The sequence below is a fragment of the Denticeps clupeoides genome, chromosome 8, assembly GCF_900700375.1.
Source record: "Denticeps clupeoides chromosome 8, fDenClu1.1, whole genome shotgun sequence".
Lineage (NCBI taxonomy): Eukaryota > Metazoa > Chordata > Actinopteri > Clupeiformes > Denticipitidae > Denticeps > Denticeps clupeoides.
Window position 1 is genome coordinate 13416055 of NC_041714.1, and position 14552 is coordinate 13430606.

At 44.0% G+C, this 14552-nt stretch overlaps 2 protein-coding genes across 2 annotated transcripts; both read right to left on the bottom strand.

The window, feature by feature from the left end:
* Nucleotides 1-4879: 4879 nt before the first annotated feature.
* Nucleotides 4880-8043, bottom strand: fbxo5 (F-box protein 5). The gene is made up of 5 exons (XM_028990108.1): nucleotides 7528-8043; nucleotides 6237-6865; nucleotides 6058-6148; nucleotides 5785-5952; nucleotides 4880-5435 (listed from the first exon to the last, which is right to left on the bottom strand). Exons 2-5 carry the CDS (start codon nucleotides 6860-6862, stop codon nucleotides 5175-5177), a joined length of 1146 nt encoding a protein of 381 aa, XP_028845941.1. The 5' UTR covers nucleotides 6863-6865; nucleotides 7528-8043; the 3' UTR covers nucleotides 4880-5174.
* Nucleotides 8044-8066: 23 nt separating this feature from the next.
* mtrf1l (mitochondrial translational release factor 1-like) lies at nucleotides 8067-13748 on the bottom strand. The gene is made up of 7 exons (XM_028990107.1): nucleotides 12689-13748; nucleotides 12538-12617; nucleotides 9571-9754; nucleotides 9109-9272; nucleotides 8888-9005; nucleotides 8398-8534; nucleotides 8067-8312 (listed from the first exon to the last, which is right to left on the bottom strand). Exons 1-7 carry the CDS (start codon nucleotides 13053-13055, stop codon nucleotides 8100-8102), a joined length of 1263 nt encoding a protein of 420 aa, XP_028845940.1. The 5' UTR covers nucleotides 13056-13748; the 3' UTR covers nucleotides 8067-8099.
* Nucleotides 13749-14552: the final 804 nt, after the last annotated feature.

The window sequence follows — 14552 nt, forward strand, 5'->3', positions numbered from 1 at the left end:
AGACATACAGCGGTCCATTAGTAACGACCCCAGACCTCAAGTTCCTGCCTGCATTAGGGGCAGCTTAACACGGCAGCGGCGCGTGAAAATGTGCGGGATTCAGACGGGGACGGGAATCCTGCCGTTACGCGATATTACATGATAGTGATCGATTTATGCATTTCTAAATGGCACACTCTCATAATAACGTCTCTGAACGTATCCCACAAGCAGGGCAGCGGAACTGACCAGCGCTCGCTGCCTGAGAGTAAATTCATAAATTATTCAGACAGACTATGACGGACTTCTTATTATTTTAGGCTAGTGATCTTTTTTTTCGCAGCCTTTTCCGAAGAGACTGTGCTGGCGATGAGCAACCTGAGAGACTATAATAAAACACACCCATCTCTGTATGGCCAGTTTCTGAGATACGTTGCGTAGACTTCACAGCCACCACCCGTCTGTGCTTTCCTCCCACCAACGTTGGTGGATTTGGACCATTTTCAGGTGTAGTGGAGGAGGTGGCTTGTGCTTGTCCTTGGTCTTCTGGACTGACGCAGTCATGACACGGTGAGGGACGTATTTGTGGATTTGTGTGCTCATGACAGGGGAAAACTCGCCTCTGATGCTCCATCAGACTGTGATCCAGAGACTTTTGAGGGCAGGTCAATGGTGAAAAAGGACACTGACATCAGGGAATACAGTTGCCATGAAGGGGTGGACATGGTCTCCCACAACGTGTCCAAGTAACATCCGCAGGAACTGAGGTTTCCCAGCGGAACATCACGCTGCCTCTGACAGCTTCTCTTCTTCCCTTGGTGAGGTACACACACCTGTCCATCAACATGAGAAGAATCACGCTTTTAGAAGAAGATCTTCCAGCGTTCCTTGGCCAAACTTTCGTTATTTATACGATGGTTCAATTTACATTTACATTTACAGCATTTATCAGACGCCCTTATCCAGAGCGACTTACAATCAGTAGTTACAGGGACAGTCCCCCTGGAGCAATTTAGGGTTAAGTGTCTTGCTCAGGGACACAAGGTAGTAAGTGGGATTTGAACCTGGGTCTTCTGGTTCATAGGCGAGTGTCTAACCCACTAGGCCACTACCACCCCAATTTCCAAATGAAGAATTTTATAACAGTAGACGGAAAAATAAGGAAAAGAAAACATATGACTGTAAAAAAAAGGAAAACTTTATACTGAAAGAAGCTGGACATGATTTTATGGGACTCGAGTCTCTTGGTAATATGATCTTGCACAGGGTTGTTTTTTTTGGCTGCCATTCTCATAGCTCTTCAGCTCTTGGCTCCTCGTACCTGGTGCCGTGCTTCTCATATTGTGTTAGCAGCACTTTTTTTACCCATTCTAAGAGAAAGGAGGACTAACAGCAAGAGGCAAGAAGACACGAGTTCTTCATTTGCTTTGTGCATCCTGACGTGCCACATCGTGTTCCCATCAGTCAGTCATGTGACTAAACAAGCCATGACTAATCTGCAGAGGAATACAGAAATAGCATTTATGTCATTAAAACTGTCAAAACAGCTAAATGTTTACAGTCTAGATATAGACTGCACAGAGTAAAGAAAGTTTAAAAAGCACAAAAAAATGCTAAAATGCAAAACAATTGAACTGGGAAATTTGTGACGTAAGCGAGAGCTGCAGGTTTTGCAGTTTACATCACAGCGATTTGACAAAGAGGACAATTACACAACTATACCATACACAAAATGACAGTGTATGTGTGCTTGGGTGTGAGACCATTCCCCTGCAGTAAATCACACGGTATGCGATTTTCCCAGGCTTGTGGAGAGGACAGGCTGATTGGCCCTTGTCATTAGGCTCCTAAATGGACTGACCAGGCGTCCTACAGGTAAAAATACCCCAGTGCATGCCCACCCCAACGCCGTCCACTTTCTATGTCATTCGTGGATAATGGCAGAGCTGCACACTGAAAACGATTTCTCACCGAAATGTGCAGACAGGAGCCAGATTTTCTGTCCCAGAATGTAAAGTTCTGCATGAATATTCCAGAACTGGTACAAGTGCTCTAATGTCTCAGTTATTGAATCATTAATTGAGTTATGATGCTGACCCGCCGGGCTGATGATCCAGTCATATGGCGTGAACGGAGGATCTGAGTCATGGTGTGTGGCCACGGCGCCTTTTTACGCTCGACGGGTTCATCCAAGCTGCTTGCACGTCGCCAGTGTTGGTCACCTCACTTCCTGTTTCCCTTTCCACGCTTTACCCGGCGGCCCTGGCACATTAAGTCAACAGCCCTGTCGGCTGGCACAGGTCGACCTTTAGCTCCCTGACACATGGTTCGGTGACAGGTGCCAGTCACTTGTCATGAGCTTCACCCTATATTACTTTCCCGCCGGGCAGTGTCCATGCACACAACACACAGCGCATACGGACAAACCAGGTTTTAATAAGGTTAATTACGGAAGATTGCCCTCAACAGACATCATATTTCTTTTGTCCAGTCAGCATGACTCACTGCAGGACAAAGACCCACAATTCATCATCGGCTTGTCCAACACGAGCCAGTAAACACTTGTTGTCTTTCTCATAACGCCTCCCAAAAAATGGTTTCCATTTCGGGGCTCTCACATGGTTCAATAAATCATGCGACCCATAATAAAAATGTCGCCCTAAAGCAGCATGGTGGTGGAAAGGGCAGGTCAGAATCACAGATTAATTATGATGATTATAATAACGATGAAATATCTCCTGAAGTCTGGTGTCACCTGTTGATTTTTTTTTTTTACAGCACACTCTCTGGCATCTTCATATAAAAATACAAAAGCCATTTCTATTTATAAATGTCTATTACATTCTGATCAAATCAGCTCTGTTCTGTACCTGTTACGGCAGTGACGGCATTGGTGATATGAATGGTGTTTTGTTTACCTGTATTTTAAATTGTGCTCCATCTGTTTAATCTATTAAAGTGAACTTCCTTCCTGTGAAAACATTGAGAAGGGAATAAACATCGGATGCTGTTGATGCAAAATGCGGTGATTCAATCAGGAAGTGCATGGTACATTGTATTTATGAAGAGCTTTACTAATTTTACTATCGTGCCAGAAAATTAATTTTTAATGTATTTTACATAGTCACCAGAGTAAGAAAACAGATGAAGATGGACGAAAGGATTCATCAACATAATTTATATAATTAATCGTTGATCCGGACCTGCTCTCTTCAGGACTGAGCGGCTTTAGCGATGCATTTTATTACAGGTCACGAGATTTATAGAATCTGTCCCACGCTGATAGAATTATAATCTCTCCACTCTAAGCTTGATGCAGGGTCAAAACGTCCAACATTCAAGAATTAACACAACGGGGTTAACACACTATAACTGATCCATCTGATGTTGTAACTCAAGATTGGGAGCGGCAGACAAGGTCTTCCTGTGCTGCAACTACAGTGTTGCCATGTAATCGATCAGAATAATAAGATGCAATTTGCGAACATGCAGCCTGTGGACAGAAGTTACCCTGCAGCCCTTCATTTAAAAAGTACCTGAGACTAGCGATGCAACAATCAGATAACCAATAACTGGATTGGATATCATTAACATCAAGTCTCTATGAAAAGGATCTGTTCAGTTAAACTGTAGGTTCTTCGAGAGCATGTGCCCTAGACATGCAGTATGTTCTCAAAAACAGGGAAAAGTGCATATCTCTCTGCAGCGAGCCGTTGTGCAGGCAGCTGAGGAAGTCACCTAAATAGCTGCTCGTCACTGCAGCTGACGGGACACTCTGCGATGGCGATGGAACAGTCAGCTGCGCGCTGACATTTCTGCTGGAGAGCAGGGCCCCGGGAGGGCCGGCAGGGTGTAGAGAGGCCTGACAAATCACGATGGCTCTGACTCACACTGACCACAGCTCATTATAAACTCTTCCCACGCCCGCTGAGATCAGATACGTTTTATTTTTTACAGAGTGTGCCAAACACTGCCTGGTGAATGAGGTCTTGGGATAGACTCCTTTAAAGTATGCCTACAAGATATACAGACATAATAAAGTGACCAATGACTGTACTTTAAATTAAGTAGCCAGGTCGTGTGGTTCACAATAAAATAACCTAATAACCTATAAAAAGAAGAAAAAGAAAGAAAAGAAACCCCAAATAACCCACTCATGCCAGTGTGGCCACAGATGGTAGAATGTATTAATCAGAATACAATTTAAAAAGTAATCTGAATAGAACATCTTGATGTGTTATTCAGGGACATCCTTGCGATGGAAAAGCTTGGCTGCTTTTGATCATGTGTGCATCAACCTCTAATCCGAAGTAAATTAATTTAGCGTTCTGTTCACGTCTTGTGTTGGCATTTCACAGATGCCCTTATGCAGGTCATTGACAGATGCCAGGCTAATGTCCTATTCTGCAAAAAACAAAACAGGATAGTTGTTTATTTTAATGTTATGACTGCAGAATAATTATATTATGAAGGATTTGAGACAAACTCACAAAACATGTGAGCTCTGTGGATTCTGTGGATCAGTATGTGGATTTCTTGTGTTCAACACAAGCTGACTTATTCCGCCATGCAGATGTTAATTCGACTCGCACTTGAGGGGGGTGCTTATTCTCAGTCGGCCAGGAATTTGCTTTAAAGAGTGACAACGACCAGGAACTGCTAATTGGCCACCATGGATTGTCCATGGTTTCAGGAATGGCAGCAATTTAAAAACCTGAATTTAAAAGGGCGCAAAACCTTGCAGAATTAAATGACAAAAGCACAGCCCTGTACTTAAATACTGATCAAGTTGTGTTTACAGCTGAAAAACCAGGTGAAATTCTGAAAAGTCCTAGTCATGTTTGGCTTTTGCAGCTGTCTGGCTCCACCTAGGCTCTAAATAAGGAAATTGCAAGTCAAGTTACTAAAATAGACAGTTTTATTCAAAGATCACATTAATATAGGTATATATATATTTAACTGTATATGTACATGTACAATCATTAAAATTTTATAAAACTTTAACATCTCTTTAAAACAGCTCTTCTTATACAACAGTCTAGTATTTACAGCATGATTGTCTGACAATGTGAGCAGGACCGTGCGAGTGCTCAGTGGCCAGACTGAGACTCGAGCCCTGCATCACTTGGACATACACAGATAAAACATTTAAACAAGGCAAGGCTTTAAAAGAAAGAAAATAAAATTGTAAAAAGTCAGAGCCGGCGAACATTGCGCTTGCTGCGAGTGCTGCCTGGGAGGAGCGGCTTGGCTTTGGACTTTGAGGACCAACCAGTTACCACACCAGTGCGGCAGGCGGCAGAGCCGTGGAAGACACCCAGGCAGGCGGTGCAGAAGTCAAATCCACAGCTGATCGATGTGCACACAGCCCGCTGTGCCACATGGTCAACGCGCGCTGGACCGCTGCACCGGCGACATGACTTCAGGGATTCGTGCTGCTTCAGGTTTTTGCCGACCTGCAAGGAACACAAAGGCAGAGAAGGTGAGAACTGCCTGAGATACAAGCAGTACGAAAAAAAATGTGATTAAGACTTATTCCAAGATAAAAGCTGTTCTCTCATACTAAATCGCACAAAACAGCAGTTTACCTCAACAATAAAAGCAATTCAACGTTCTGATGTTTCATAAAACAATTTATATATCATCAGTGCACAGCTTAACACCGGCAAGTGAAGATTCATTTTATAGAGAAGCTCCACCATGCAACACAAGCACAGTCCCTACTGTTTTCACAAATGGACATTCTACCATCTCTTTGTGAGGCAAATTAGACGAAAGCTGCTGGAATGCAGGGGTGGAACCGACCTCAAGGTATCTGTGGAACTGGCTTCCCCGGGAAGAGAGGGAGGCTCCATCTTTCTGTGTCTTCTTGCCTGGGCTGCTGACTGGCGTTGAGGACACATGCTGTGTTCGTGAGAATGCCACCCTGGACGAGGCGAAGTCTCGTGACAGTGTGCCAGTCGGCTTTTTCATCTGTAACAAAATAAATCCAACAATTATAATCAAACTACTGCCTCGGCATCCCATCAGAGAAGGGGTCAAAAGCATTTTCAGGAGCATCTTGCCTGTGTGTCTTACCTTTAACTTCTGTTCAGCATCTAGACACCGTTTAAGAACAGACTTGTCTTGGCAAATGATGTCTCTCCACGTTTTGCACACTTTTTTACAGCTGCAAAAGATTAAAGGCCAAAAAATGTCAACCATGTGTCAGATGTTGGAAGAAAAAGAAATACATAAAGCCATAAATGGCACCCTACCTTATTAAATCATGATCATGAACAAGGCTCAGAATCCTGGCAAGGATGTGTCTCAAGTCCTTCTCCAGCAAACATCTGAGAACATCAACCCCCTCCAGGCCCATTTTCCTTCCAATAACGTGGTGAAGAGCAAAGCTGCCAGACATTTTGCTGATAACAGACATGTTGTAGCGTTGGGTTTTCCTGAAGCCATCAGAGAGCCTTCTGCACACATCCTGCTGAAACTGGACCAAGGGAAGTGTTGAGCCCAGGTGGCAGTTTTCTACAGGGTTCCTGTTGGTGTCCTGCCTCTCTACAGAAGAGTCCAAATGTCCTATGAGATCCACATCACTGTGGTCGATCTGACTGTTGTGGAGGGACAGGTAGCCACTGTCCTCTGTGAAACCCCCACTGCAGATGATCCCTTCGTCGTCGGATGTCTGCTCTGGGGGGGCTGGCTGCGCATTTGCTTTGTTTTCTTTGCCCTTTTGCAAAACGACAGAGGGGACACTTGGTGATGGCAGGGCTTTCACACACTTCTTCTTCGGTGACTCGGTCTGTCCGGAGCCTTCCATGATGTTTGTCATGCGTTTCTCGGTCCCACGTAAAACTAAGGCTTGAACAGACCTGGTGCACCTCATTTCCATCTCCTGAACAGGGACAAGCACAAAACTAAATTAAAATGGAGCTAAAACTATTACAAAAATTCAGCCACCTCCCTCCAATATGCCATATTTCACAAACAAGGGCTAAATACTACAAATACTACATAAAAGTGAACGTGGGACTAACACCTTTCAATTAACTTTGAAGAGAAAGTAAGGTTAGAAATTTACTTTGAGATGTAAGGTTTCAGGGAAAATTTAAATAAAAATGAAATAATACAGGATAAAAAGCATATTTAACAATTTACAAGGGTCGTGTGGGGAGAATTAAACGTAGTTTAAAATAAGAAGACACGTCTGCATGGACGCTCTACGCTGCCGCCTAGCTTGCTGGCTAACACCGTTTAGGCGCCAGAGAAAATTATTAAGATAAAAGCTTGTGGTTCCACGCGGAGCTGAAATAAGAGTAAGAGTAATTCCTGGGTAAAGTTGCACAATGACCATTTAATGCAGCAAGAACTCCAGACACAATGGTGTGTGGAATTCTGGAAAAATAAATGAAGCGAGGGAAAATTGCGTAAACCTACTCGCTTTTGAGCGGCAAAGCGTTGCACTACCATTCAGAAATATATATTCACACAGGCAATAACCATTCAACCTCCTTGTGAAAAAAAGATGAACGGATTAATAAAAAAGAGAGCACTTACGCAGCGACTGGATGATTTAAAAAAACGAGCTCTTTATTAGTAGTTCATCCGACTTGGTATTGCACCCCGCGCACCCCGGCGACTCGTCTCCTCAGCGGCTGTGAAGAAAAAGCGCCAGATCCCCTGGCTTTGAATTTCGCACACAAATCCCGGCAACCAATCAGAACGCTGCCAGAGAGCCGGAGAGCCAAACTCGCAGCCAATCAGCGTTGCCGCGACGCGTGACCTCATCACGTCGAACGTGAGGACGACAGGGAGGTAGCGGCGTCTCTTTAAAAAAAAAGGGCGCAAAATGTTGCACGGTGCCCTGGCGTGTGCGAGGGAAATATTCCACGTAAACGATCGTGAATACGTCAGTACACGCAGAGCTGAGTTTACGCCGCCCGATTTATGGTAGAAAAGGTTGCGGAGCTGCTCAAACGCCCACACAGTTCACAACTATGGGCGGAATGTGTGGGCCAAGTGAGGATCAGGAACCTTATCACAGGACACACGTGCAAAATAAAGGCACAAGCAAGCAGGCTTATAAAAAACGAATCCAGCGTAAATACAGCGTATTTTTTAATTCTGTACTATTTGACATCAGAAGCACCGTCCTCAATAATGTCCAGGATTGTCTCCTGCTCTGAAAACTCGAGAAGGGAGACACTCATTTCCTCCAACAGCTCCTCTCCCAGCAGGAACCCATGGACATTATGGAGCGTCTTCCCAATGCGGTGGTCTGTGACACGGTCCTGTGAAAAGTTGTAGGTCCTGATCTTTTCCGACCTCCCCTTGGTGCCAATCTAAAACAACCGTAAGATAAAAGCATGAAGAGCAAAACATAACTATTTTCATTATTAAGATCAGGGCCGCGAGCAGAGGGCCGACCTGCAGTTTCCGGGTTTGGTATCTCTTGCTGGTCTCCTCCTCGAGCCTCATGCTGTAGAGTCTGGCCCGAAGCACCTTCATAGCGGTCTCCTTATTCTTCAGTTGGGACCGCTCCTGCTGGCACTCAGACACCACGCCTTCAAACCCAGACACAGTTCGATCACACGCCGCCCATTCCCACAACCTTACAAACACACATCTATTTACAAATATATAAATAGGAAACCACGATACTAGGGCTGGTATATGCAAATCCATATCAGAAAATGCTGAGTGTCTTGTATGAAAGATTATCCTGCTGTTTTTGATATTGATATTGCTGAGGGATTCTTTTTGTCTTGATTGTATCTTGCGGAACTGCGGCGCAAGTATGAAATTATTTCGATTCAGTTTTAGATTCTCTGCTCCCCTTAATGTCAATGCAGTTTCATAATTTAGGAATGTAAAAGGGTGTACGGAAACACAGATACACCCCTAGACATCTCCTCACCTGTGGGTAGATGAACAATCCTTACTGCGCTATCGGTAGTATTGACATGCTGGCCACCAGCGCCACTCGCTCTCTTCGTTTCAATCCGAAGGTCCCTCGGGTTGATGGTAAAACTGATCTTCAAAGGAAAGAAGGGGGCTTTCACAGATGTGATTCAGAATCAAAACACAAGGACGTGCAATGGTAAGTACAGTGCGCGCTAAAATGTATAAGATACTCACTTCTGTGGGCTGTGGTAGGACTGCCACAGTCATCGTGCTGGTATGCATACGGCCCTGTTTCTCAGTCTTCGGGACTCTTTGCACACGGTGAACGCCGGCCTCAAATTTCATCTTCTTGAAGCTCAGCGGGCCACAAATGCTAGCGCTTGCATGCCGCAGACCGCCTGAGGACACACGCATTTAATAAGCAGGTTAAAATGCAGTTTCATTAAATGTAAACAGCTTATATCAAAAGAACAGAAACAGTTCGATAACATTTTGTTTCTAACAATAACACATTCACCATATATGCTTTATGCAGCACAGAAATCATGCTTCTTACTTTGTGATTTGTATATTATCCCTCCATTTTTGTCAATATAAATTGTTCATTAAATCCCATGAGTGACAGCTGCCTTTATGCACAGATTTACACCGAATTACACATGATGTTCAGTGGCGATTTCATACTAATTTACGCACCTATTTCGCTGGGCATGTATTCCAGGACATCAAAGCCCCATCCCTGGAAAGTGGCAAAGTTCTGGTACATGTCAAACACCTCAGCCGTAAAGAGCATGGCTTCTTGTCCTCCGACCCCAGCCGTAACTTCCAGAACCAGGTCACTCATGTCTGACTCCTCAGCAGGGATAAGCAGGGACAGAATCTGTTTCCAAAAAACAGCTACACCAGTTCAGTCACCACTAATGTCACCACTTCCAATGGCTTTCAGTCATGTGGTATAAACAGGATAACCCTTCCCATAAATAACGACTTTTAACGACCACCCCTGGACCCATTCTGACCAGCTGTGTCACTGTCTGGTTTGGGAACTGCACCGCATTGGACTACAAGAGTGTATAGCGGATGGTGAGGACAGCTTCTGTCCATCTTCTGTCCATAATGGACATTTACCAAACACTCTGAAAAGTCACCAGCATTGTGAAGGACTCTACACACCCCTCACATGCACTCTGCACCCTCCTACCATCCGGAAAAAGGTACCGAAGCGTTCAGGACCTCGCTGTCCTTCCACAGGCCATCAGACACCTAAACTGGATGACACACATACATCTTCTTCTACGTTTACAGTGTAATATCATTGCACTGTTCCATTTTGCACAGCAGCATCTTGGATTTTTGACAAACAATTGTACAATTATAATTACTGAACTATATGCGTGATCTTTTTGTGACCCATTTTCTCCAGTACATGTAAACTTTCCACTTTCTGAGAAACATGTGTCGTAACCTTCTCCATTTTATATATGTCCGTTGTAATGTTAATCCATGTACTCAAAGATGGGCTCTCCTGGGGTATTACAGCATACCATCTGCTAAATCAGCTAAAAGACAATATTCTTTCCTCAACCCGCTTCCATTGGGCATCATATGACGAGTTACACCAACAAATCAGTGCTCTTAACGGTGCTGCAAAGTAGTAATCTCTAATCTCTCTCCCATTTCTTTAATTAATTCCATTGTTTTATAGCGGGCTCTTGGTCTTTCACCCTGCCATATGTACCTTGATATCATTTTGTCCCATTCATTAAATTGCCTTTGGTGAATGTTAATTGGTAAAGTCTGAAAGAGGTATAGCAGTCTGGGCAATATATTAATTTTGACATATTAAATCATTGAATTTAGACTGAGAAAGGGAATTAGTTTCCATCTTACTATATATTATAGATAGTCGGTTTGCCAAACGAAAGGAAATCTATTTAAATGTCTTCCTATAGGTCTATGAGAGTAATCAGGTTTTATTCATGTTGATATTGTCCGTACTGTTTAATTGTTTGCATCAATTTGGGTAGAGAGTATGTCTAAGATAGATCAAAATATCATCTGTATAACATGCCAATTTATGCTCTGTCCCGTAATGTCCTCATTTTGTGAAATGTATTGAGCCAATGGTTCTAAGTATAGTGCAAAAAGAAATGGTGACCATGGACATCCTTGTCTTGTGCCCCATTCGAGAGACAAAATGTTTGATAGGTATCCATTGACCTTCACCCTAGCCGTGGGTTTAGCGTATAGTGCTTGTATTATCTTAATAATCGCATTGTGCAAACCAAATGTATATAGAACTCTACAAAGAATCCTCCAGTTGGCAGAGTCAAAAGACATTTCTGCATCTAAATGTTTAACTATTGCTTTTATTTATTTATACATTTTTTGCATGTGATCTATAATGTGCAGCGTCCTTGTCGTGTGTCTGGTATTGTTGTATAAAACCTGTTTGATTCACCATGTTACAATGTTGGTAGGTTTGGCCATAAGGGCTGTGAACGACCTATAATGTATATTAAGAACTGAAATTGGTCTGAACGATCCACGTTCCAGTCTATCCTTGCCTTCTTTTGGTATAGCTGAAATTATTGCCTCCTTCCGCTTGGCACCTTTACTTCCTTTGCATTCAATTCTCTGGTTTTAGTGCTGTCTGTCTGTCTTCATTGTTGTCTGCATGTTTTGTTAGCCTCAAATGTTTTTCTTGCTCTGTCTGTGTGCCATGTTTGCACGTGCACTTGATGCAGCCCAGTTTTTACATGTGAAATGGGAAGTGATTAGTTGTCACATGACACAGCACAGCACCGGATTCCAGAGAAATGTTTACTATGTACCGTCTAACCTAAATGTATCTAAAACCATTCATTAGTTTACAGAGTTGGGAGACCACAGAGACCAACCCCCAACTCTACATATCAGCGTGAACATTATTAGCACATTCACTTTGTAATCATTAAAGTGCGTCATACACTTTTAGATATTTCACAGTTAAGTGAAAGTGAAGTAACTGTCATTCGGAAAAACTGCAGCACAGCACAGGGTGCACACAGTGAAATGTGCCCTCTGCTTGGTGAGCAGTGGGCAGCCGTGACAGATGCCCGGGAGCAGCGTGGCACTTTGGCGGTTTGGGATTATGGGCCTGCTTCTTTACCCGCTACGCATGTAGTATCTAAATCTAAGTCTATTCAAGACTGCAAGTACAACTACTGATGCTCTTTGTTGGTGTCTATTTTTTTTACATTTACATTAACAGCTTTTATCAGAGCGACTTACAATAAGTAGTTACAGGGACAGTCCCCCCTGGAGCAACTTAGGGTTAAGTGCCTTGCTCAGGGACACAATGGTAGTAAGTGGAATTTGAACATGGGTCTTCTGGTTCATAGACGAGTGTGTTACCCACTAGGCTACTACCACCCTATTTTCTCTCATTTCTGTTTTCATTCTATCAGTTTATTTTAGTTTGAGCTTTATGTATTTGGTTCATTCGGTGTAGGCATTACTACTGGCTGTCATAGTTTGACTGCTTAACTGTCGTATTTATTCATTTATTGTTGTTGTATCCCATTTTTCATATATTCGAAGTGAACAGAAGACATGTTTCTACTTGGACAGGGGATCTCTGTTGGAAATCGGCGCTGAGATCACGCTGAGATCTGCTCGTACCGCTCTCTTGAGGTCCTGGATGCGACCTTGACACGCATCCCTCTCCATCTCCGCCAGGTCGCGCATGTCCGGGTCGCCGTCTGCAATGCAAATGCAATTCAAATGCGTCGTTCCCACTCATCGCTCAACCTTCTCGTGGGCTCCGCTTCACCTTGCAGCAGGGCCTCGGTCTCCTCGGACTCCTTCAGCTTGACTCGGAGCTCTCTGGCGCGCAGGACGAGAGGCGTTAACGCCGACAGCCGGGCCCTCGCAGACCTCAGGTCCTCCCCCTCCGGCTGGGCTGAGCCGACGCGCTGCAGGCTGCGCTCGTACTCCGCCTCCATCCTCCGCAGGTGGCCCTGCAGCGAGCTCCGGGAGAACAGCTCCTCCACAGACAGGATCCTCGCCGCCAGGGCGGACCGGCTGCCGTGCAGGCGCCGCACATGCGCTCCGTTCGCCGGGGCTTCTGGGGCCGCGCCGTGCCGGATAACGCCGCGCTGCGTCAGGGCGGCTCTTGTGATCGCTCTCACCCTCGACATGCCGCAGAGCGACTGCACGGACGCCGCGGTTTTAGTACGAATATCAGAGACCGAAACTAGAGTCCGTTATAGGTGCGCTGAGTCGATACAGCTCGAAGAATCACATTTCCAAGGGCGCTGACATGTTGTTGCTGCTGCTGCGCATGCGCGCTCTTCTTCTTCTTTTTCTGCGAAAAAAAAGCGTCTGTGACCCACAGCGCCCCCAGGCGGGTACGTTCCGTAGTCGAAGTAAAAAATAAAACATTTTGAGAGTTGAAAACTGCCTCTGGAATGACAGAACAAGTCCAAAATGATCGCGCCTGCTGGCGAAAGCCTTGCAGTGTGTCTGTGCATGAACAGTTCGAGGAAAAATGCGATTTAAAAGTGCCAAAAATATGGGTTCTGAATAGGAAATGTCTTAAACTTCTCAAAATATTACAACATTTCATGGAACAGTGATAGAATAGCTCAGTCCAATGCAGACCCTGTTGCATCTTCCTGTACTGCATGCCTGACTTGGCACATAATGTTATTAAAACTCTCAAAAATCAGTAAGTAAGCGCGATTCCTGTGATGGGGCAGGGAGGGTTTTGATGACGATGCAGACCTTGTATGTATTGAGGCCCACAGTGGTGCCCAGGAAGATACAGTACAGGCCAAAAGTTTGGACACACCTTCTAATTCAATGTGTTTTCTTTATTTTTATGACCATTTACATTGATTCTCACTGAAGGCATCAAAACTATGAATGAACACATGTGGAGTTATGTACTTAACAAAAAAAGTGGAGACCTGACCTCCACAGTCAGCGGACCTGAACCCAGTCGAGATGGTTTGGGGTGAGCTGGACCGCAGAGTGAAGGCAAAGGGGCCAACAAGTGCTAAACACCTCTGGGAACTCCTTCAAGACTGTTGGAAAAGCATTTCAGGTGAAGACATCTTGAAGCTCATCGAGAAAATGCCAAGAGTGTACAAAGCAGTAATCAGAGCAAAGAAACTAGAATATAAAACATGTTTTCAGTTACTTCACCTTTTTTTGTTAAGTACATAACTCCACATGTGTTCATTCATAGTTGTGCTGCCTTCAGTGAGCGGTGGTCATGAAAAAAAAGAACACACATTGAATGAGAAGGTGTGTCCCAACTTTGGCCTGTACTTTACATGATTGCCAGATACTGCAGTAGGAAATGAATGACACCGGAGCCGAATATAAAGACCCAGGAAGCGTGTTTAATAATCGCACAGCCATAAAAGCCAAAAATTTTTTTTAAACATTTTGGGGAAATTTGCATATTGCACTTTTGCATAAAAACATTTATTTATTGCCCTATGTTTTCATAATCCCTCATTATTAAAACTGTCATGGGAAGTATATATAATATATAAAATAATATTACTTATACTCCACACATCCACTGTACTTTCTATTTCTTATATTTTCTAAACAGGTTCATTACTCAAGTTGCACCTATTATTGGAATTTTTTTAAATGAAAACTGACCTCAAACTAGTTGGCGC

Coding starts and splice junctions, on each gene's coding strand:
- fbxo5 (XM_028990108.1), bottom strand. CDS start 6,862: ATGGAAATGAGGTGCACCAGGTCTGTTCAAGCCTTAGTTTTACGTGGG. Junction 6,149..6,236: donor CATGATCATGATTTAATAAG/GTAGGGTGCCAT, acceptor AATCTTTTGCAG/CTGTAAAAAAGTGTGCAAAA. Junction 5,953..6,057: donor ATGCTGAACAGAAGTTAAAG/GTAAGACACACA, acceptor ATTTTGTTACAG/ATGAAAAAGCCGACTGGCAC.
- mtrf1l (XM_028990107.1), bottom strand. CDS start 13,055: ATGTCGAGGGTGAGAGCGATCACAAGAGCCGCCCTGACGCAGCGCGGC. Junction 9,273..9,570: donor ATACATGCCCAGCGAAATAG/GTGCGTAAATTA, acceptor GTGTGTCCTCAG/GCGGTCTGCGGCATGCAAGC. Junction 9,006..9,108: donor TCCTACCACAGCCCACAGAA/GTGAGTATCTTA, acceptor TTTCCTTTGAAG/ATCAGTTTTACCATCAACCC.